This window comes from Colletes gigas, unplaced genomic scaffold (genome assembly GCF_013123115.1).
Source record: "Colletes gigas isolate AHSC1104 unplaced genomic scaffold, ASM1312311v1 Colletes_gigas_Sc00021, whole genome shotgun sequence".
Classification (NCBI taxonomy): Eukaryota; Metazoa; Arthropoda; class Insecta; order Hymenoptera; family Colletidae; genus Colletes; species Colletes gigas.
Window position 1 is genome coordinate 3,667,539 of NW_025106650.1, and position 18,249 is coordinate 3,685,787.

The following is an 18,249-nucleotide window of genomic DNA, read 5'->3' on the forward strand; positions in this document are numbered from 1 at the left end:
GGCGTCGTCTAGCAAATGTTTCTGTCTTTCTCGGTTATCCTTAGCCGGGGCCTGCGTCTTCCTCGCCCACCGCGTGTACATCTACTTTGAAAGACCACATCATAGCTGGCTGGGTCCCGAGGTTCGGCTTAACCACGACCCAGCAGCACGAGGTTATCCTAATTTCCTAGTGATTAAACGTTGCTGGCTTGTACCACGACCAAGGGACGCGAGTTCCTCGAAAATTGAAGCTCCTTGCAAACTGACTACTCTTCCTTTCAAATTTTCGTTAATTTAGATCGCGCGAGCGCGAGCGATACGAATCTACGCTGCATAATTTGTGGCGGTAGAAATTTCAAGTTTCGAGAGTTGGACCCCTCCCCATTGTTCCAAATGCTTGGGAATATTCTCCGAGTCCCTCGCGAAGGCGTACGGAGTAAATTTAAGAACCAGCACTCCACGAAAATTCGTAGAGGAGAAAATAAAATTTTTAAGTTAACGATCACGAACGAAGCTGCTAGCGATCTAAAAGCTGTACATTGTTGTACGACGAGTCGTTACATTCGCTATTAAGATCGTGCAATTCGGAGCACGGCTCGCGATAATGCCCGGATGTAATTTTTTTCTTAGCATTTTTCACTCATCGGGGCTTGCATAGCGATTTCTTGGCACCTGCCCCGACCACCACTCCCTGTAATAGCGTTTTCACGACGATCGATGCGCATTATTGTTGAATCGTGCATTAACGACGTCATTAATTCAAGCGTGCGACGCGAACGAGATCGTTTCGGTCCTACATACGTCGAGAAGATTACGAAACGGCAAGCTGCCGGTGCTTTAATGATCGATGTAAATTGCGCGATCCCTGAAACCCACCGTTCAATCTTCCCGAACTTTCGTACGTCCTGTTCTTCGTACACGCTGTTGAATCAGGGAAAAACTCGAAATATAAACTTCCATCGATCCTCCTGCTCGTGAGTTTGTCCATCGCGAAAGGAAAGAATAGTCGTTTATTATGACTAGACTGCGGATCTTCATGCAAATTCATGTTTTTATTGATAGAATTAATAAAATGGGAGCTTTCTAGAGGGTTGTCTTTAAGTATTTCTTATATTTTTGCATATTAAGTGCATTCTGTTGTTGTTTGAGAATTAAAATTTTTCATAAATGTATCAGTGCTGTCCTGTGGGTTCTAAAAATAACCTTCTCGAGTTTACTATTGCAACTCGATCGGGAATGGATAGGAACAAGATGGACCGTAATTCAAGGCGAAGCAGTGGAGAACATTTTTATTGAATATTAAAGCAGTACATGCTGTTACGTGTTTCACAAACTTCGTTCCGATGGTATTGGAGATTACACGGTCCGAACAATTATTACAGAATAACTTTCCTCGCAAGTCGCTCGCGTAATTATGGAATTTAATTAGCTGCACGGGTTGGTCCCAACGAATTTTAATATCTCGCCCTTAGTGTTTCTTTCGTTTTAATAATACTTTCATTTTTCAGCGTAAGAAAATAAGAAACCAAATGTAAAATCTGAAGGCATCTGGTCGGTCGATAGAACGCGAAATTGCACGCGATTCATGCGCGCGTAAATGTATAAAACTTTTTTTCTGAAGCAACAATATATATATATCCTCTTGCGTTTTCAACAATTTCAATCCATTTCGTCGACCCATTACAGACATCGCTGACGAACATCAATTTCGAACGATACAATGAACGATAATTAAGCGAGGCTCTTCCGTGATTATATAGCCAACGATGTATCTATTTACCCTTCTTTTCGGGACGATTTGAACTTGTACACGCGATACATGGGCAAATACGGTTTGACCTCTCCGTCGCTGTCACCTTCATCCCCCGTGGGATCGTCTCTGTCCGGTTTTGAGGATCGATATATCTGACTTTTCTCGTAGAGCGGCACTGCTGGAAAAAAATACAAAGTTTATTTTTTACGCCTCGATTGGACCTACCTTCCAAGTGAACGCGTTTACAAAACACGCGTTATTTTTAGTAACTAACAACAAATATTCGCAAAGCGTCCCTAACCCTTCGGATTATTATGATTTTTTCTTTCGACACGACAACAGTTTAATATCGTACGTACACGACAAACTTGGCTTTCGAATTTCCTCTTTCTTCAAGTTTTCAACAACGTCGTCGTATTCTTCGACGGACCTCGCACACGGTAAAGCTTCCGTCGCGTCGATCGTTTTTTGAAGACTCTCGTAATTTTGAAGCGGTACCGTGCCGACTACTACATTTGTTCGCAGTTTCAAGTTCTTCTGAAACATTCTGTAGTACCACTCGCTCACGTCTATGCAAGCTTCGACCTTTTAATAAGAAGAATACTTTGTGTGGGTAAACGGGCCATAAATGCGCGTGCGTGTTAGTGTTCGTCGTTCAATTGTTTCGAAGCTGCAAGCTTAACACCCTGATTCGTTTCGACATGTCGTATCGAATGATTGCAAAAGTCTATTGACCATTCAATAAAACCTATACAATTTTTTTCGTTATTACTGATGGGTTTCCAATCTCCAAGTTCTCTTAAAGATACTTCAACTTATTCAATTTATATTGAAATTGCCCGATAAAGATAAAAAGACTCGTGCAATCAACCGACAAAACCGTCACGATTTTGAACGAAAAAAAATTATAATAGTGCATCTGTATCTAAAATTGGAATTTATGACTCGAGTAAAGCAATAGGAAATGTTTCCCATAAAAGTTCAGGGTGCCGAAGAGCTAAGATTCTATTTAATCGATGTTCTCTATCATCGAATGGAGTGCAACTAAATTTGAGACAGTCTCACTTTAAGCGTGTAATAAACGTCGATGATGTTGCAGTAGATCATCCCTGTGGGTGGTACTGCAGGAACGTCAAACGTGACGTCGTACGTGTCGGAGTTTTTATTAACGGGTTGTTCTACTTCTACTATGATCTCTTTATGCTTACGCGACTTTTCCGTCGAGTGATAAGACACCACCTAAGAAAATATGCGCCATTTAGATCAAGCGATGGAAGAATAGAAATTCAATAAAGGAAATGTGTTATATCTCCGGCATGACCCAGAAGGTTTCCCTGGTAACACGCATCGTCGATAGATATTCCTACGAAACGATATTTTAATAAATCCAAATATTTGTTTTCCATCGCACTCGTGGAACAAAACGTGCTACTTGATTTTTCCAAAGAAGACGGACGAAACGATTCGTGGCCATGCCGGAAATAGCGTCGGGCGACATGCTGTAGAGTAAGTAATACAAAAGGAACGGTGTTACTTTTTTGAAAACAATTCTGATTTTCTTAACCACGATCGTGGTAGGATTCGTCAAGGCTATTCTCATCGGTATAGTTTGCCCAGGAACGTAACCGTGTACCGGAAGCGACATAGACATACTGAGAGGTTCTATTTGGCCCATGTACGCTTTAGTGTGTTGAACGTTTATGGGCAACTGAAACGATTGTTCATATTGTTTTAGAAGATAGCTTGGACCCGCGAAAGGGAAGCGTAACGGGCAAGCATTAATTCGATAGCGCATTTGCTTCTTCGGAATTAAATCAGTTGAACAGCAAATATCATTCATTGTTAGATTCCTACTCACGGGAGCGAGAGGATCTCGATTAAGGTCAAGAATGGATGCCACGGTGAATGGAATAATATTGGTGGAAAACCGATAACTGGTCGTTACGTCCAACAATGCCCTAATCGAGTACCGTACTCGTCCATATCGGCCCTCGAAGCTGCACGGCAAGTTTTCTGGAAGCGTTAGGCTGAACGGGTAGACGCCGTTGGTTATCATAGACTTTTCTTTACCATCTACTCGTGACGAGAATCGGGATTAATCCGACATCGAGTATCGTGTAGCAATCTTGACGCTTGTGTACTTACCACCCACGAGATAAGTTTCCACGTGGAGGTAACTCTCGAACGCTGAAAACTTACGTCGGATCCCAGCCGATCGATCGGTGAAATACACCTGAGCCTCTCCCTTGTACTTAAGTCTAATTCCTGCATGCAGAAAGGTTGCATTTACAACGTGTATACAAAGTAATTAGAACCAATACTCTGTCCCAGTGGTTCTTAACTACCTCGCGGCACGAAACTTTCGCTGTAGATTAAAGAAACCGCGATTTAAAAGAAAATTTTCGATCTTTCCGAGCTTACGGTAAGAAACTTGACGCTGTTTTTAATAATAAACGGCCACTGTACTAGTTTTGACCAGAGAAATTTTTTAATTTAGTTTATCATTAAAATTCTGTTTCTCTAAATCCGAATTTTCTACTTAAAAGGGTTAAGAACCACTGGCTCTATGCTATCGTATTTTCGTCTTTCTAAACATATTTACGATACACGACTACAATGACAAAAGTACTTGAGTAACTACCGTTGAAGAAAGAATCGACTCGATGGTTAATTTATATGCAATGTGAAATGTACCTACTATAACAAACCAGGTTTGCTTAAACGATAACAAATGAATACTATAAGTGGGATCTTCGGCTTATTTTTAATGTTTACTTGCTGATATCTAAATTGTCGTTAATGTTAAACGTTTTCGACTGGCATGTTTTCTGTGGTGGTTAATGCAGTGTTGCTCCTACGGTCTCGTGGGTGTGTAGAACTAGAAAGTTGTAAAAGAGAGAGGGATCTCAATTTTCCGCATCAACGTATATTGTCCGGACGACTAATTGTCGGAACGAAACGTGATTAAGATCAGACATGAAAGGCTCACTGTCCCAGAATCCCAGTTTATGGTGTCACCTGCAATAAAACGAGTTTTAACACGGTCACTGCCATGTGTCACGTACATATAGGGTAATTCAGGTAGCGATGGATGTCCGGGTGATATTCGTTCGTGAATTGCAACGAATAATTTTATTAACTAAATTACGTGCAGCGTAATTCGAAAATATACAATAAAATTAAAAAAAAATTAATTCTCACTAAATATTACGATTGATTGAGTGATTTTGAACGGTCAGTGGTTTTAATTAGACTGTATCCCCACCCTACAAAGTGGGAGACGAGCGGTTGGAGGTCTCTCTAGTCGATTCTTTCTTCGTCGTGACTGTAGGTGTAGACTAAATACCATTTACTAATTAAAAAGAACATTTACCTAAATAGCATAGACAAGAATAAATAGAATTAATTAGAATCGGGCAGATCGGTAAGCAAAGTACATACTACGGTATTTAATAGCATTCGCAAGAGCACAGCAGACGCGAGTAAACATTGTTTTCTAGCACGTACAAAGTCATTTGGATTTTCTCGATTGCACTAGAAATATTTACGAATGTAATTTTCACTTTCCTTAGCTATCTGCTTTACAAGCGTTCCTGCAGCACCAGAATCGCGTAGCGCATCGTCTGGTGGCATATACATGTATAGAGGCAGTAAAGTTTTAGGTCACCCGTTATGCAACGCGATCGATGGCACGTTGGCACGCGTTCGACCCGAACGGGAGAGAAATTTTTGTGATTGCGAACAAGGGTAAACATCGCGAGAATAAATATAAAGTTGGTCGTGCCTCGTTACAGTAAGGCACGATCTCTTCGTTCTCCCGCGTCTATTGAACGGCATTAGTTTCGATATATGTCTCGAGACCGAGATAGCGCGGCACAGCGTTCATTTTACGATCAACCGAACCTTGAAACTAAACATTAGAGTGGCCCAGAAAACATCGCGCGCTTCGCGATCGTAATTTACTCCATTGTTAAACGATCTATGATTTTATCCGTCGTACTGTAATTGTTGAATCGCGCCCTCTGCTAAAAAGAAATGCACCATTGCTCAGGAAATAGTGTTAGTTCAACGGAGAAAACTTTAGACGAGTTAATTTCGTTTCAAATAATTGCGTAAAACCACAAAAACATGGTCGAAAAAGTAGAATAACGGTTTTCCATTCGTGGCTTTGTTTACTAGAAAATCGATTTTAAAAATTCATTAGGTATACATGCACTGCAGAATAAATGTTACTCTCGAATAAAAACCACAATTTTGCTCATTTCGTAACGTACATAGAAGTTACTGTACGAGCCAATCTGAAATATGTATTCATTGTTCGCGTATAAAATTTGCTCAACTCTGAATTCAGTAGATAAGTAGAAAAAGTGGTTAATGGTCAGACGCGCTGGATAAACTGTGCTTACAATAGGTTCCATGTGTATCTGAGAAATTTTAAAATTAAATTATCCCGAAAACAGTGCCTCGAACTAAAAAATATTGTCCTTTCGGTTCGACTTATTTTTGCACGTAAAAGTGCGTAATATTTTCAAGACCACCCTGCCACGTAATCTTCTTGATCTATCGTTAAGGGCAAGCGATAAATCGAACGATCCGCGTTCAGGGACAAATTTCGGCCACCCCTAGGACGACTGAGATTGAAGAGACAGCGGATGCAGTCGAATTAGGGGTGTGCAGGTAGCCTGAAGCTCGGGTGGGTGGTCAGGAAAACAGCAAACTCGGGCGGAACCCGATATACCTATGTATCTCGAGCAACCGAATTGCTTCGGAAGCACTCGGCCCGAGATGTGTCGGGAACCGCCCGAATTCGTCGGTTTTTGGCGATCCGAATCGGACATCCGCACTCCACCAACTCGAACGCATGCATCCCTTTCCGGATATTAACGAACCTCGGATAATTACAGTATCCCGGAAAATATTACGTAATTCAAAACTTCAATTATCCAACTGATAACTAGAACAAGACATAATTTCGAGCATGATCTATAGTCTGTTGCAACGCGTTCAAAAAGTGCGCCATTGTACGAGAAGGTAACCTACATTCTGGACTAGCCACTAGGCGAATTATAGTTTTGTTTTCGATACTTGATTTAAAAAAATGACAGGAAGCAAAAATGACTAATATTTTCTCGGACACTCTAAAAGTTGTAATGAATTAATTATGAACCGTGGTCGCGGATTAATTACGATGCGCCTTCGACGGGGATATCTGCAGTGATCTGTTTTCAGCTACCTGATAAGCTTAACGAAACTTTGATTCCCCTTCGTGTAGCCCAATTCCCCTCGACACTGTAGACAAAGTGTGCTTCAAAACATTCGTTCGTCGTAAAGAAATAATTAATATAGAAACTTACCTAGAGCTTGCACAGGTTCCTCGACGTCCAAGTGAACATTACCTGAAACTTGATGCCCGCTGTAATATACCTGTTGAGGATGGTCGAAAACGATGTCGATGCGTTGGAAACCAATGCTAGTCGCAGACAAATAGAAATTATTTTTAAAAACCTCGAAAATTACGTTATCCGTACCTTTTGGAAAGCGTCGCGATGATTGGCGAGACGGTTCCGGATTCTATTTCCTCCTCCATGGCGCAGCACGTGTATTTGAACGTTCCTTTTAACTATCTTGAATTTATCAATATCCTCGGACAGATTTACGAGCACGCTTTTCCAGGTACCGTTAAGATCGCGTGCAACGTCGAAAACGGATCACATGCGCGTTAATTTTTAACGTAACACGAAACGAACGCACTACTCTCGATGCACCGAATTTCAAAACATTCCCAAGGTAATATCCATACCTTTGTTTCGTGGTTAGTACGGAAGCACGCGTGTTTTTCAACGGAACGCGACACGCCGGTAAATCGCAAGAGTTGTTGCCGTTCGTGGGTAACACGCCAGACCACTTCCGGTTGCAGACTGAAGAGGAGTAGGGCACAGTTGCACGGACACCTTGCACAGCTAACGGGTTAAGGACGCAGTGAGGTATTTGTTGACAAGATTCCAAAATGACGACGAGTCTTCGGGCGGCGACGCATGCGTCAGTCGGTTTGCCAATATCGCCGACGACATTTTGTCGACTGCTGGAGAACAACCTTTGCTCTTTCAATTCCTTCGGCCCGGATAATCGAAGGACCCCCGTCATACTGAAAACTCTTCCTTACAGGTAGATGCACGCCGCAGTGGCGTAACTACGAATTAAGGACAGGCAACGTAATAAGGGCACTCGGTATCGATCAATTGAGGATCACATGGAGGAGTCACTTGCAGTGTTTAAATTTTGCCGCATCGCTGGCACTTTTGTATCGTCGATGATGCGCTAGCACGTCCTAGGCAACGGTATCGCGCAAAAAGATTGCACGTAGGAAAAGGGTGCTAATTACCCTTGCCTTTCAGGTCGGCAACCTTATTCTCTCGCGAACGATTCGTTAATTAAATTTAATATTTTTAGAACCGATCCACTTTCCAATGTCCTGCAGCTGTAAACAGATTCTACGAAAACAGATTTACTCTAAAAATTATTTCGAAAGCATCGAACGTTCTAAAACAATCGTGTTAACCCTCGGCTGGTAAATGGGATCGTTTAAAAAATTTGTTTGTTCGTCTTGTTAATTAATTTTATATTAAATCGGGCTGTAGTGGATATTATTATTTAGAAAATGATTTAATTCCAGAAAGTAGCAGATTTTTAAGAATTTTTTATTGGTGGGTTCGATATGTCTCTTTGGTCTCTCCAGGGTTAAATATATTTAGTTCTGTCGCGACGAGCAAATATCACTTTCTATCGCGCCCTCAAATTCCACTAATTTAACTAGCTCTTGTGGCATTAATTTGCCGCGCGAGCAGAGGCACACAAATCGCGAATAAGCTCATCGTTCATGATCCGTGCCACGACACCTACGTACGGTTGCTCGTCATAACGGTATGATGACTTAAAATGGGTTTTAAAATGTCTTTGACAGTGGTAAAATACTATAATTGTACGTCTATAGTCCAGGACACGTAGCAAAGCGAAATTGGCTGTAGCCCAACAATGAGTTTGATACATTTCGAAATGTCTGTGTTGGCATTGCCAGTAAGGAAAAGTGTCGAATGTAGATATTGTTTGTTTTACGAGAGGACGATTCTTTCCACAACATTGTTTACAAATGCAAAAGCTAGTGTTCGGCATTGTTTGAGGGTCATTAGCCTAACGTGCTGTATAATAGGACCGTAGTCGTGACTAGTAAATGACATTCTAAGGAATCTATGTCGAACTTCTTCGATCAGGGATGTATGACACTTATGACCTGGAGTACGAAACAATTGATCCATATCCCAGTAAAGCTGCTGGTGTATTTCATTCACTTCGCTTATCGTACGGGTCACGCAATGCTCGATCTTTGCTCGTGATCGCTACTTATTCTACTTTTAACTTCTTAACTACGAGCGATCGCTATAGTGATTGTCCGTCGATATTGCCTCTACGTACGAAGCAGTCACTCGCATTAGGCAACCGCAACGTATTCCCTTCATGCAAAGAGCCATCGTATCTGTGAGACTGCAATAAGTTATTAATAAATTGCGTGATGCGGCAAAGTAACGAGCTAAATGCTGTACGCGACAATATGTAGTTCACCGATGGGTTAAATATAATCTGATTAGATTTGCCGCGATTACTTCTACAAAGTAATTGCACTGTAATTAAATTGTAATTAGTCGGTGATTATCGTGTAATTGCTGTGCAATCCTGATGGCAAATCAATAAGATGAAAAGCTCTGACTGTACTCTGATATTGTGAAATTTATTTTTGTACCGAATAATTTGTATTTTGTACGTTTCTGTATTATGTAAATTAATATTACAAAATTCAAGTTTCCATCTTACATGTTGAACGGAGTTAGGTATACTCCTATAAGAAATACAGACTCTTTGAACATTGCAAAAGTACTGTATCCATTTTTCATATTTACAAAACTGAGAAAAAATGCAAATTTTTAATGTAGTCGTTTTACTTCGAACAAGCAAATGCTTTGGTTACGGTCTGTGTGTGCTCGTCATTCGACAAACAATTTGTCAAATAGCTTGGAAAGAGACGAATACTCGTCGTTCATCAAATACCGATCGCGTCGAGCTGCTTTAACACCGACCGTTCTTCTTCTTTTTTGGCTCTATCTCTTTCTGGCCCACTGTGCCGCTACCTATATTTAAACTCTTTGAGGCACGTGCCGCTGCCAGTTTCCGCAGAAATGCGCGGCGTCGCGTGCCACGTCAAAAGGCACGACCAAGTAGCCGCGGCTAGTTTCTAAAGACGTGTGATCTTCGCCGCGGCACGAGTCTCGATCGAGATTGGGTTTCTTTCGTATCGTAGAATCTTCAATTATAGATAAACTAGCGCTTGCCCCGGGGCTTTGATCCGAATATTGGTTTAAAAAATAGCCTTCGATAAATTTATGAAACACCGAACGCACGAAGTTCGCACAAATACTGTTTGAAATTCGATATACATAGTATCCGAGGTTCGGAGAGGCCTTGATATTTACTTACCGCAGCTTCTTTAACGGTACGAGAGGAGCAGAAAGTGGAAGAATAATTGCGGTGTGTAGGATACGTTGTACAGCACGGTACTTACCTCTTTGCGATACGTTCGAACGATACCTGACCACCGATAGCCGCGCATTATTGTGAAATTTTCTTATTACGTGTAAGACAAGAAGCAACGTGATTTACTATCTCGAAAAGAACTGCACGAGGAGGAGATCGCTAATTAAAGTCGTCCGTATTACAGGAGATACCGGTCGAAAGCGTATGCAATTAATTCTCCGCAATATCTGGTTACCGTGCTACACAGATACGAGTCTGATACCGCGTTGCAAGAAGGTACGCGATGAAGTTACGGGGCCATTCGTGCGTAACGAGGTGAATTTACTCTCGCGGCCGGTTCTTTTGTTCCTTTTTCTACCACAAAAGCCCTCGTCAGTTACAATCGGCACATTTCAAAGCCGCGGCCGTGTATTTCGTTCGCCTAACGCCGTTACGCGAAAAGAAAATTTCGCGCGCATACACCGAGAACGCACGCGGCGCGAGTGTAAACTGATAATTATTAGGTTGTCCGGATATTAATTTCGGCCCTTGCTACAAGTAGCGTAATTTCGGATCGAATGTATTCACTTGACCAAAATGACGTCCATTACATTCTACGCGTTTGTTTCAACGCGTAATATTATACCTTTAGAATACAAATATGGCTTTGTTGAATCGATAAATTCTTCAAAGAATATAATACAGGGTTGATCACCCCCATCTCTGTAAACTATTATGGGATAAGAATATTATTAAATAAATTATGAAGATGTTTCAAACCGTGCAGCAAAAGGTTCTAGGTATATAATTACATGCAATCGATAAAACTCTCACAATATTTTTAACTCCACATTATTTAAAAATTGTGTCTACAAAAATTAAATTATAATAGTTCGATTCTTCGGAATACGTGAATCAATACAAACGTTTTTTAACAATATACAGGAGACAGGCAATGAATGTTAATATTTTTTTTTAAAGGGAGCATTTAAGGAAGACAAGCTGAAGCTTTTTGTCTATCTCTTGATATCTGTTAGTACATTCTACTTAAGTGTGTGCATCGGGTGGCATTTTTTATTCATCCTACTCGTTCAAAGGTATCGTTGCCTTTTCCTCTAATGACAAAAATCTCTTTGATGTAAGCGTTCGTTATACATTCGCTTTGTATTCGGCGAATCCTCTCGAATATCCCTTATCAGCTGCTATACAGAAACCTGATGTTAATCCTGGCTAATAATGCGTACTCCCGTCGCAATAGATGTTTCAGTCTAAAGGGTGAAGCCCCTATCACGTACTACATATTAATGTCAAGAGGACGGTCAAAGTACTTTCATCGATAAAAGCTATCGGCTATAGTATAACGCTTTTGTAGGAAATATCCTCATCAAATTAAAATAGAATTTTACGTTACTTTTAAAACGAAATATCTTAGAACCTCAATAGAAATTTGTGAACTATTTTGAGAAACAAATATCACTCTTGCAACGATCGTCTTTACAATTTAAAAGAAATTGATATAATATTTTTTACGTATTTCAATATGCAGGATCCACCCTCTGAAGTATGTAGATACTTTTTAAACATTGGACGTCAAGATAGTAAATTTAATTCCTCAACAATCCCCATCAAATGTCTACTAAATTAGTAGTTTTACATTGTGTCGTCATACCCATTAATCAACCTGTCAGCAATAAATTGTTTATTCGATTATGAGAACAGGCAGAGCTCGGAGGCCAATACGTGGCCGACGTATCTTGCCCGTACTTTCAATTAAATTGTAATTAAGGGAACTCTGATTCCATCGAGTGACTGGCTCCGAAGTCTTATCAACTGGAATCACAGGGGACGGCCACGAATCCGTTTCGATTTTCTTACCATCGATGCACGTGTATCGTTCGATTCCTTTTTCCTATCGAGACGAAATGTTTCTTGGACATCGTGGATGGGGTGTAGTCAGGGCTGGGAGGGTTGATTTATGACTTCACCAGAACGCGGTCCTTCGGGATAGAGGAACGGCAAAACAAGAAACACGAGTCAGGGTAATAATAGTTTCTTGCAGTTCCACGGCACTGGACATGGAGAAAGGGTAATCCGGGTGTCGCCATAAATTCCAATGATAATAATTACCGCGCCTCTTTGCCCACCTTTTTCTCTGACAATCCCTCCGAGTATATGCTTCCGACACGGGCCATCGCATAATTTTTGCCCCACGTAACCGTGTATATCAAAACAGAAACCGACCATTTTGCGTGATCGTTATACGATGCTATAAAATCTTTTACGAAATTGTATTTGACGAAGCAATTTTTCAAAAGTCTAGATCATACCAGTTTGATTACAAATGTCAGAGAAGATATCTATCTATTTCGTGGCAAGGAGTAAAATCTTCCGATCGGTGGTTTCCCAAGCCATTCTACCAATGATTAAAAAATGTCAATCAGAAAATAGAACGGAGTTTGATTTGATTCGAAAGAAATTTCTCCTCTCGATCGTTCCGTTTCTGTTCTCGTTTCGCGAATCTCCCTGTGCAGGATCGGAAAGTTATCCCGTCTACTTTCATGTTGTTTCGTCGTCCCGGCTAAACCGCCGCAAATCAATGCGTGCTGCTGGAAACGGCATTACGTTTCGAAGGGATGAACGTTCTAATTCGACTGGCCTCTCTGCTCTGTACCGTGGTTCGCGGTACCACTGGTAAATGGAGTTAGTTTCCGGAATACCTGGATGCTTCACGCACTAACGAGTTCCTGATGTTCCACGTGCCGCAATCTCGGACCGCAGCTTCGTTAGACGGAGATAAAGCGTTGCACCAGTCGACTGTAGCGATCGTCTGGAAATTGCGCCTAAGTGCCACCGCGGAGGAATCCGTCAGAAATTTTACTGCCTTGTCAATTCTCAAATGAACATATCTCCGGGACTGTCGAACTGTTAACAATGGACTATCTACACTGCTCTCGATACCGTTCAACATAAATTTTTATGATTGTCTCTCAGAACTGTCTTATTTATATAGTTAAAATACTATAGTAGAATTACATATTTAGAAATACTTTTATTCAAGTAACAACGTCTTCTAGCAATAGAAAATTTTAGTAACAATATTCGATCACGGTTTTTTATTTAGATTATTTAGTTGTCTTCATCGAAATTCGAGAAAGTAGCAAGCGATCGTTGTACATGTTCTTCCCTTTTGCATCCTTAGATGCGTTCGTCAAATAGCATACGATACGCATGGTTGTCGACTGAAGAAAGTCCTATACGTTTCTGAATGTGCTATTACCTCAGTACATGGAGATTACGAGCTATTATCTTGGTCTAATAGCTCCATGTTGGCGTAATTAATAATACATCACCCGTGCCAGAACGTGTTGGGTGGCTGTCAGCAATATTCCACGGTGCATCGGGTGCCTTAGTATCCAGCAAACTGTATTGCCTGATTAAACTAAAGATCGGGAGTATGAGTCTTAGTCCTATAACAATTGCATTAGGGTTGGATGTGTTGCTAGTCTGCACAGCATCCGTGTGCTATCGTGTGCGTTGAATTTCGTGGAAGCATCAGGTCGTTTGTAATTTTTCTATCGAAACACGTTGATGTATAGTTCGACAAACTCTCTACCGTTGCATGAATGTTATCTTACCTTTGAAAATAGAAGTTATTTCTTGCAAGGAAAGCCCACGGGCATGGAAACCGCTTTTGCTCTTGAGAAATTTCACTTTAAAATTTAATTATAAATACAAGCAATGTTAAGCGTAGACCCTTTGTTAGTATGTAAGTACGGCATGAAATTTTAGCATTTTGTATGCGTGCATGGTGTTCCGAGAATTTATATTCTCCATGTTTTTATGGTACGTACCATCCCCGGTAGTTGGAATTCTCCAAGTAGATTCTCTTTAAATAATATGTTATAATCGCTTTTTAAGTCGAGGTTAATTTATAGTGCAAAGTGGTGAATATGATTTGCGAAAGGGTTGATTTACCAGTGGAAAACCTGGAGTTCTTCCGACAAAAGCACATCGAATTTAGGGGGTTGCACGTAAGTACGTATACGTGTCTGTACGTACGTCCACGACGAAATCGTCAGAAAGTCGGTCAAGAAGCATCGGGGAAAACACTCGGTTACGCTCGCGTTGTGAAACGAGCTTGAGTAGGAGAGAAGTGGGTACTTTAGACTCGTTTAGGTTCCTCGACGTTGCTCCCTTGCTCGTAATATCCTCCGGATATCCACACGAAGTCGCAGCGGTGCGGTTTTCCCGAAGTAGCGTCTCCGTTTTTTCACCGTAATCGTTCGTTTCATTAAATTTATAACGGTATTCGTTCTTCTCGAATAATTTCCGGATGTTTTACACCAGGAAGGTGTAAAATCGCGGCAACCCTTTTTCAGAGTAATTATTTTCATCGAAAACGGCGTGTAAATTGCTCGGAAGAGTACGTTAATAAATTGCTGGCCTCGTTATTGTTTTTACGAACGATGTTCCCTTCGCTGAAATTCTGCCCGGGCGAAAACAAAACCTTGATACTAATTAAAGTATTACATTCGGTTTAATGATTCGTTTTTAAAAGCATCGTTATGTCGTTGCATACAAAATTGGGAAAACGCGTGAACGTTATTTGAAATTGAATGCTAACGCATGTCAACAACTTTCGTAAATTATTTGCATACGCGTTTAATGCACGCACGTTGTATTCGCATTCGTGATATCGTGTTTTAATTTTAATCTTGATGCAACACGTGAACCTTTCGTTCTTTAACGCACGTAGTTAGTTAAACAATAGGTTATTGAGAAATAACGTGTAAAATGTTGCCCTTTAAAAGAGAGAAACATTTCCCATTCACGCAATGTATTTATAAATCAATGGTACTTCGAAATTCAGCATTTTTTAATTGGCCCTGTTAACGTCGAGGGAACGTTGCGTTTGCTGCGTCGATCGCATTATTTTATAAACACGAAATACGTAAAACGTCACGTACGTTACAATTGGCTGGAGCAATTATCTCGTTTCATTCGTGTGCGAGCGGGACAGGGTGTATGTGGGGTCGGGGTGTTAACGAACCGGACAATGAGTAGCTACGGTTCGTTAGATACTCAACAACCAAATAATTAGCAGGTGCATTTGAATTCCCATGTGTCTGGATTTTGGACACAGCGTCACACCTTCTGTCCCAGACGGTATTTCAATGTCAGATTTCATTTTGCGTAACGATCCACACGTTCTTTGTCTTATCAAAGCGCGACATTCTCTTTGGGCCTTGTAACTTTACGCAATATTGGTATGTGTAACGACCAAACAACAAGCGTTTCTTCACGGTGGTCAAGATACGATTATTCGCGAATGTAAGGTATCGACAGCCACGTAATATTCAAGAACCAACAATAGAACAAAGCAGTCAAGAACTGAGCTAGAATAAATCCTTGGGCAGATGAATCCTGTTAGAGTTCCATAAAACGAATTGTCCCTGGAAAATCAAGGGGGGCAACAAGATCTTAAAGAAAACAAGTGTATAAAAATTTCATTTTTCAAAATTGTCTGAAACCAAAATCATGAAATAATAAGCACAATTTTGTATCGTTAAAATGGCGTAGAATTACACGAATACCCTCTGATATTAATTGCATTCTCGTTTTTCGTCGCTCGAATTTGAACAATTTCGTTGATTTATTTTTCTAATTTAAAAATATCAAAAAGTCCAAACAGTTTAGCGAACGTCGATCGATATCGCGTCGGTGGATTCGCAATTCGTCATATCGGTCGCTGCTACTAATGAAACTCTCCTGTACGCTCGTCACAGCTAAAATTAGTTAATCCGATTTGCCGCGAAATTCCCGTGGAAAGACAAATAAAAATCTGACTGGGCCACTGGTGAAATACTTGTTTCGCTCCGGGGTACCAACATCGAGAGAATTGGAAAGCGTTGTTTATGAAACTATCTCCGTCCGCGAGTGTGTACTACGAACTTCCGGTAAATTTTCCACCACCTTGCATCGCGCTAGTCGAACGACGAATTACTCACGCCGCGTCGTTTATTTTACGACTTAACGTGCGCTCAAACGTATAAGTTTCAATTTTATCGCGAAAGCACGGGATAACGACATTTATCTTCGGTTGTTTCGATGATACGTTTTGGACACCTTACACGTGTTCTCACAAAATTAGTTTTGCTCAGCAGAATGTTTGTTTCGACGAAATCTACACCCACGTTTAAAGTTTATTTTGGAGGTTTATTAAACGTCTCACTTTCAAATTTTGTACGTATATTTCTTTATGTTCTGCAAGTTAGGAATGTAAATAAGATTACTCCAGAGATGACACAAACAGATAATACACTGATATATTAATTTCCGTTAAAATAATTCAATTTCTTCTCTTGGACTTGGTCGACGAGAGAGAAAGTAACGGAGAGTATGATAGATACTGGGTTATAAAAGAGTCTATTTCTAAAGGCAGATTAAAGTCACGCTTCGTTTATTCAAATATTTTGATTTAAACTAAAATTATGGAGGCTTAGGAATTTATTTTCATTGCATCCTCGTATTATATTGCTAATTGAATTGTTAAAGCTATTGTTACCATTACAGTTGCTAATTAAGAATATGAAGATGTGAGACGGGTCACACACTATATGCAGATGTTTAAAACGACGACGGAAAAATTAAATGCAATATGCAAATGAATTCTCGCTACGTTCCCAATGTTGAAATGTTTTCTCAAGGGTTTGTGTTCAAAGGAAGTTCGGAACTTCGTTTCCTCGTGGGTTATAAAGAGGTTAAAATAGAGCTATTAAACAAAACGCTGACGCGTTGATAATATGACGTACTTCCGGAGGCGAAATGTTCAAGGACGAGGAAGAACCAGGTGTAGGTTTATGCAAGACAAACTTTTCACCGCATAATATCAGTCTTAAAGTGCACTTTATTATAATAACAACCGCGGAACAAAGTTGAGTCCTTCGGGATAGATCCGAAAGACGAATCTCGATATTTATTACAAATTTTTGGCGTATTATAAAAGTATAAAATATAATTTACTTCTCGCATTTTTAATAACATATAAACATATGTGGCGTCGCCTCCCATGCTCGCCACCAGAGGGGTCGCGCTCTCACAAGCGCTCGACCGACCCCTCGGTTGCTATATATACACTCCTCGAACGACTTCCCAATATCCCAGTCGTCTAAGGCAGGGCCTGCTAGAAAGCCTTACTGATGAGTCCACTGGCAGGCCCGGACGAAACGCGCCCCCTCCTTTCCTTTTCTGTCCTCCTACGAATTCTCACGAGATCCCCTACCCGCAGCGAAGCAGCGCCACGATTGGTGACCCGGACGGTGAATTGGACAACTAGGAAGCAGCTCGAGAATTTTCCAGGAAACCGCAGACCCGCACGCAGCGTAGGACGAAGGAGGCAGCGCCGAACAACCGTGTCTAATCGTACTAGCAAATAGCTCTTTCGTAATCCCTCTCCTAAGGTGGCCTTTCGTTCACTCGATCGCTCGGTCCTGACCAAATCTACCTGACGAGGCCGTCGTCTCCAGGAGGACACAGATTGGCAGGATTCGAAGCAGCAGCAATAGCACGCATAGTGGGGCCACAGGTAGGACAGCAGCATATACGCTCGATGACTTCAGGAGCGCAAGGCACGAGGACGACTCGCCGCGCCAGACGATCAAGAGAACGACCACGCAGCAGCCAGAAATCACGCAATATCCTACGGCAATAGAATCGAAGTTCTAGCCAGGATCAGAGAAAAATCTCCAGTGATCGTCAATCGAGATAAGAGGCGCTATACGAAGACACGACGACGACGACAAGTCCCAGAGGAACGGAACAACTGTAGATAATGTACATAGTATTCGATAAGTCCTGTAAATAGTAGACTTAATCCGGTATCGTTAGCACTGGCCGGGGGGTAATGTGGCGTCGCCTCCCATGCTCGCCACCAGAGGGGTCGCGCTCTCACAAGC

The 18,249-nt window shown here is 41.2% G+C and overlaps 1 protein-coding gene across 2 annotated transcripts; it reads right to left on the bottom strand.

Moving 5' to 3' along the window:
* Positions 1-1,539: 1,539 nt before the first annotated feature.
* Positions 1,540-7,730, bottom strand: LOC122400981 (arrestin domain-containing protein 17-like). Of its 2 annotated transcripts, XM_043402796.1 has the most exons (8): positions 7,261-7,730; positions 7,087-7,202; positions 3,878-3,997; positions 3,591-3,805; positions 3,267-3,440; positions 2,798-2,971; positions 2,092-2,317; positions 1,540-1,907 (listed from the first exon to the last, which is right to left on the bottom strand). In XM_043402796.1, the coding sequence occupies exons 1-8, from the start codon at positions 7,317-7,319 to the stop codon at positions 1,756-1,758; spliced, it is 1,236 nt and encodes a 411-aa protein (XP_043258731.1). In that variant the 5' UTR covers positions 7,320-7,730; the 3' UTR covers positions 1,540-1,755. The 2 variants fall into 2 exon arrangements, with proteins under 2 accessions (XP_043258731.1, XP_043258732.1); XM_043402797.1 differs by lacking the exons at positions 7,087-7,202; positions 7,261-7,730 and having other exon boundaries at positions 1,540-1,910; positions 3,267-4,329.
* Positions 7,731-18,249: the final 10,519 nt, after the last annotated feature.

What these genes read in the sequence shown, in the direction of transcription:
- LOC122400981 (XM_043402796.1), bottom strand. Translation starts at nt 7,319, where the DNA reads ATGGAGGAGGAAATAGAATCCGGAACCGTCTCGCCAATCATCGCGACG. An exon ending in GGAACCTGTGCAAGCTCTAG is followed by an intron (nt 3,998 to 7,086) that starts GTAAGTTTCTAT and finishes TTCTGCATGCAG; the next exon opens with GAATTAGACTTAAGTACAAG. An exon ending in TCGAAAGCCAAGTTTGTCGT is followed by an intron (nt 1,908 to 2,091) that starts GTACGTACGATA and finishes TTTTTCCAGCAG; the next exon opens with TGCCGCTCTACGAGAAAAGT.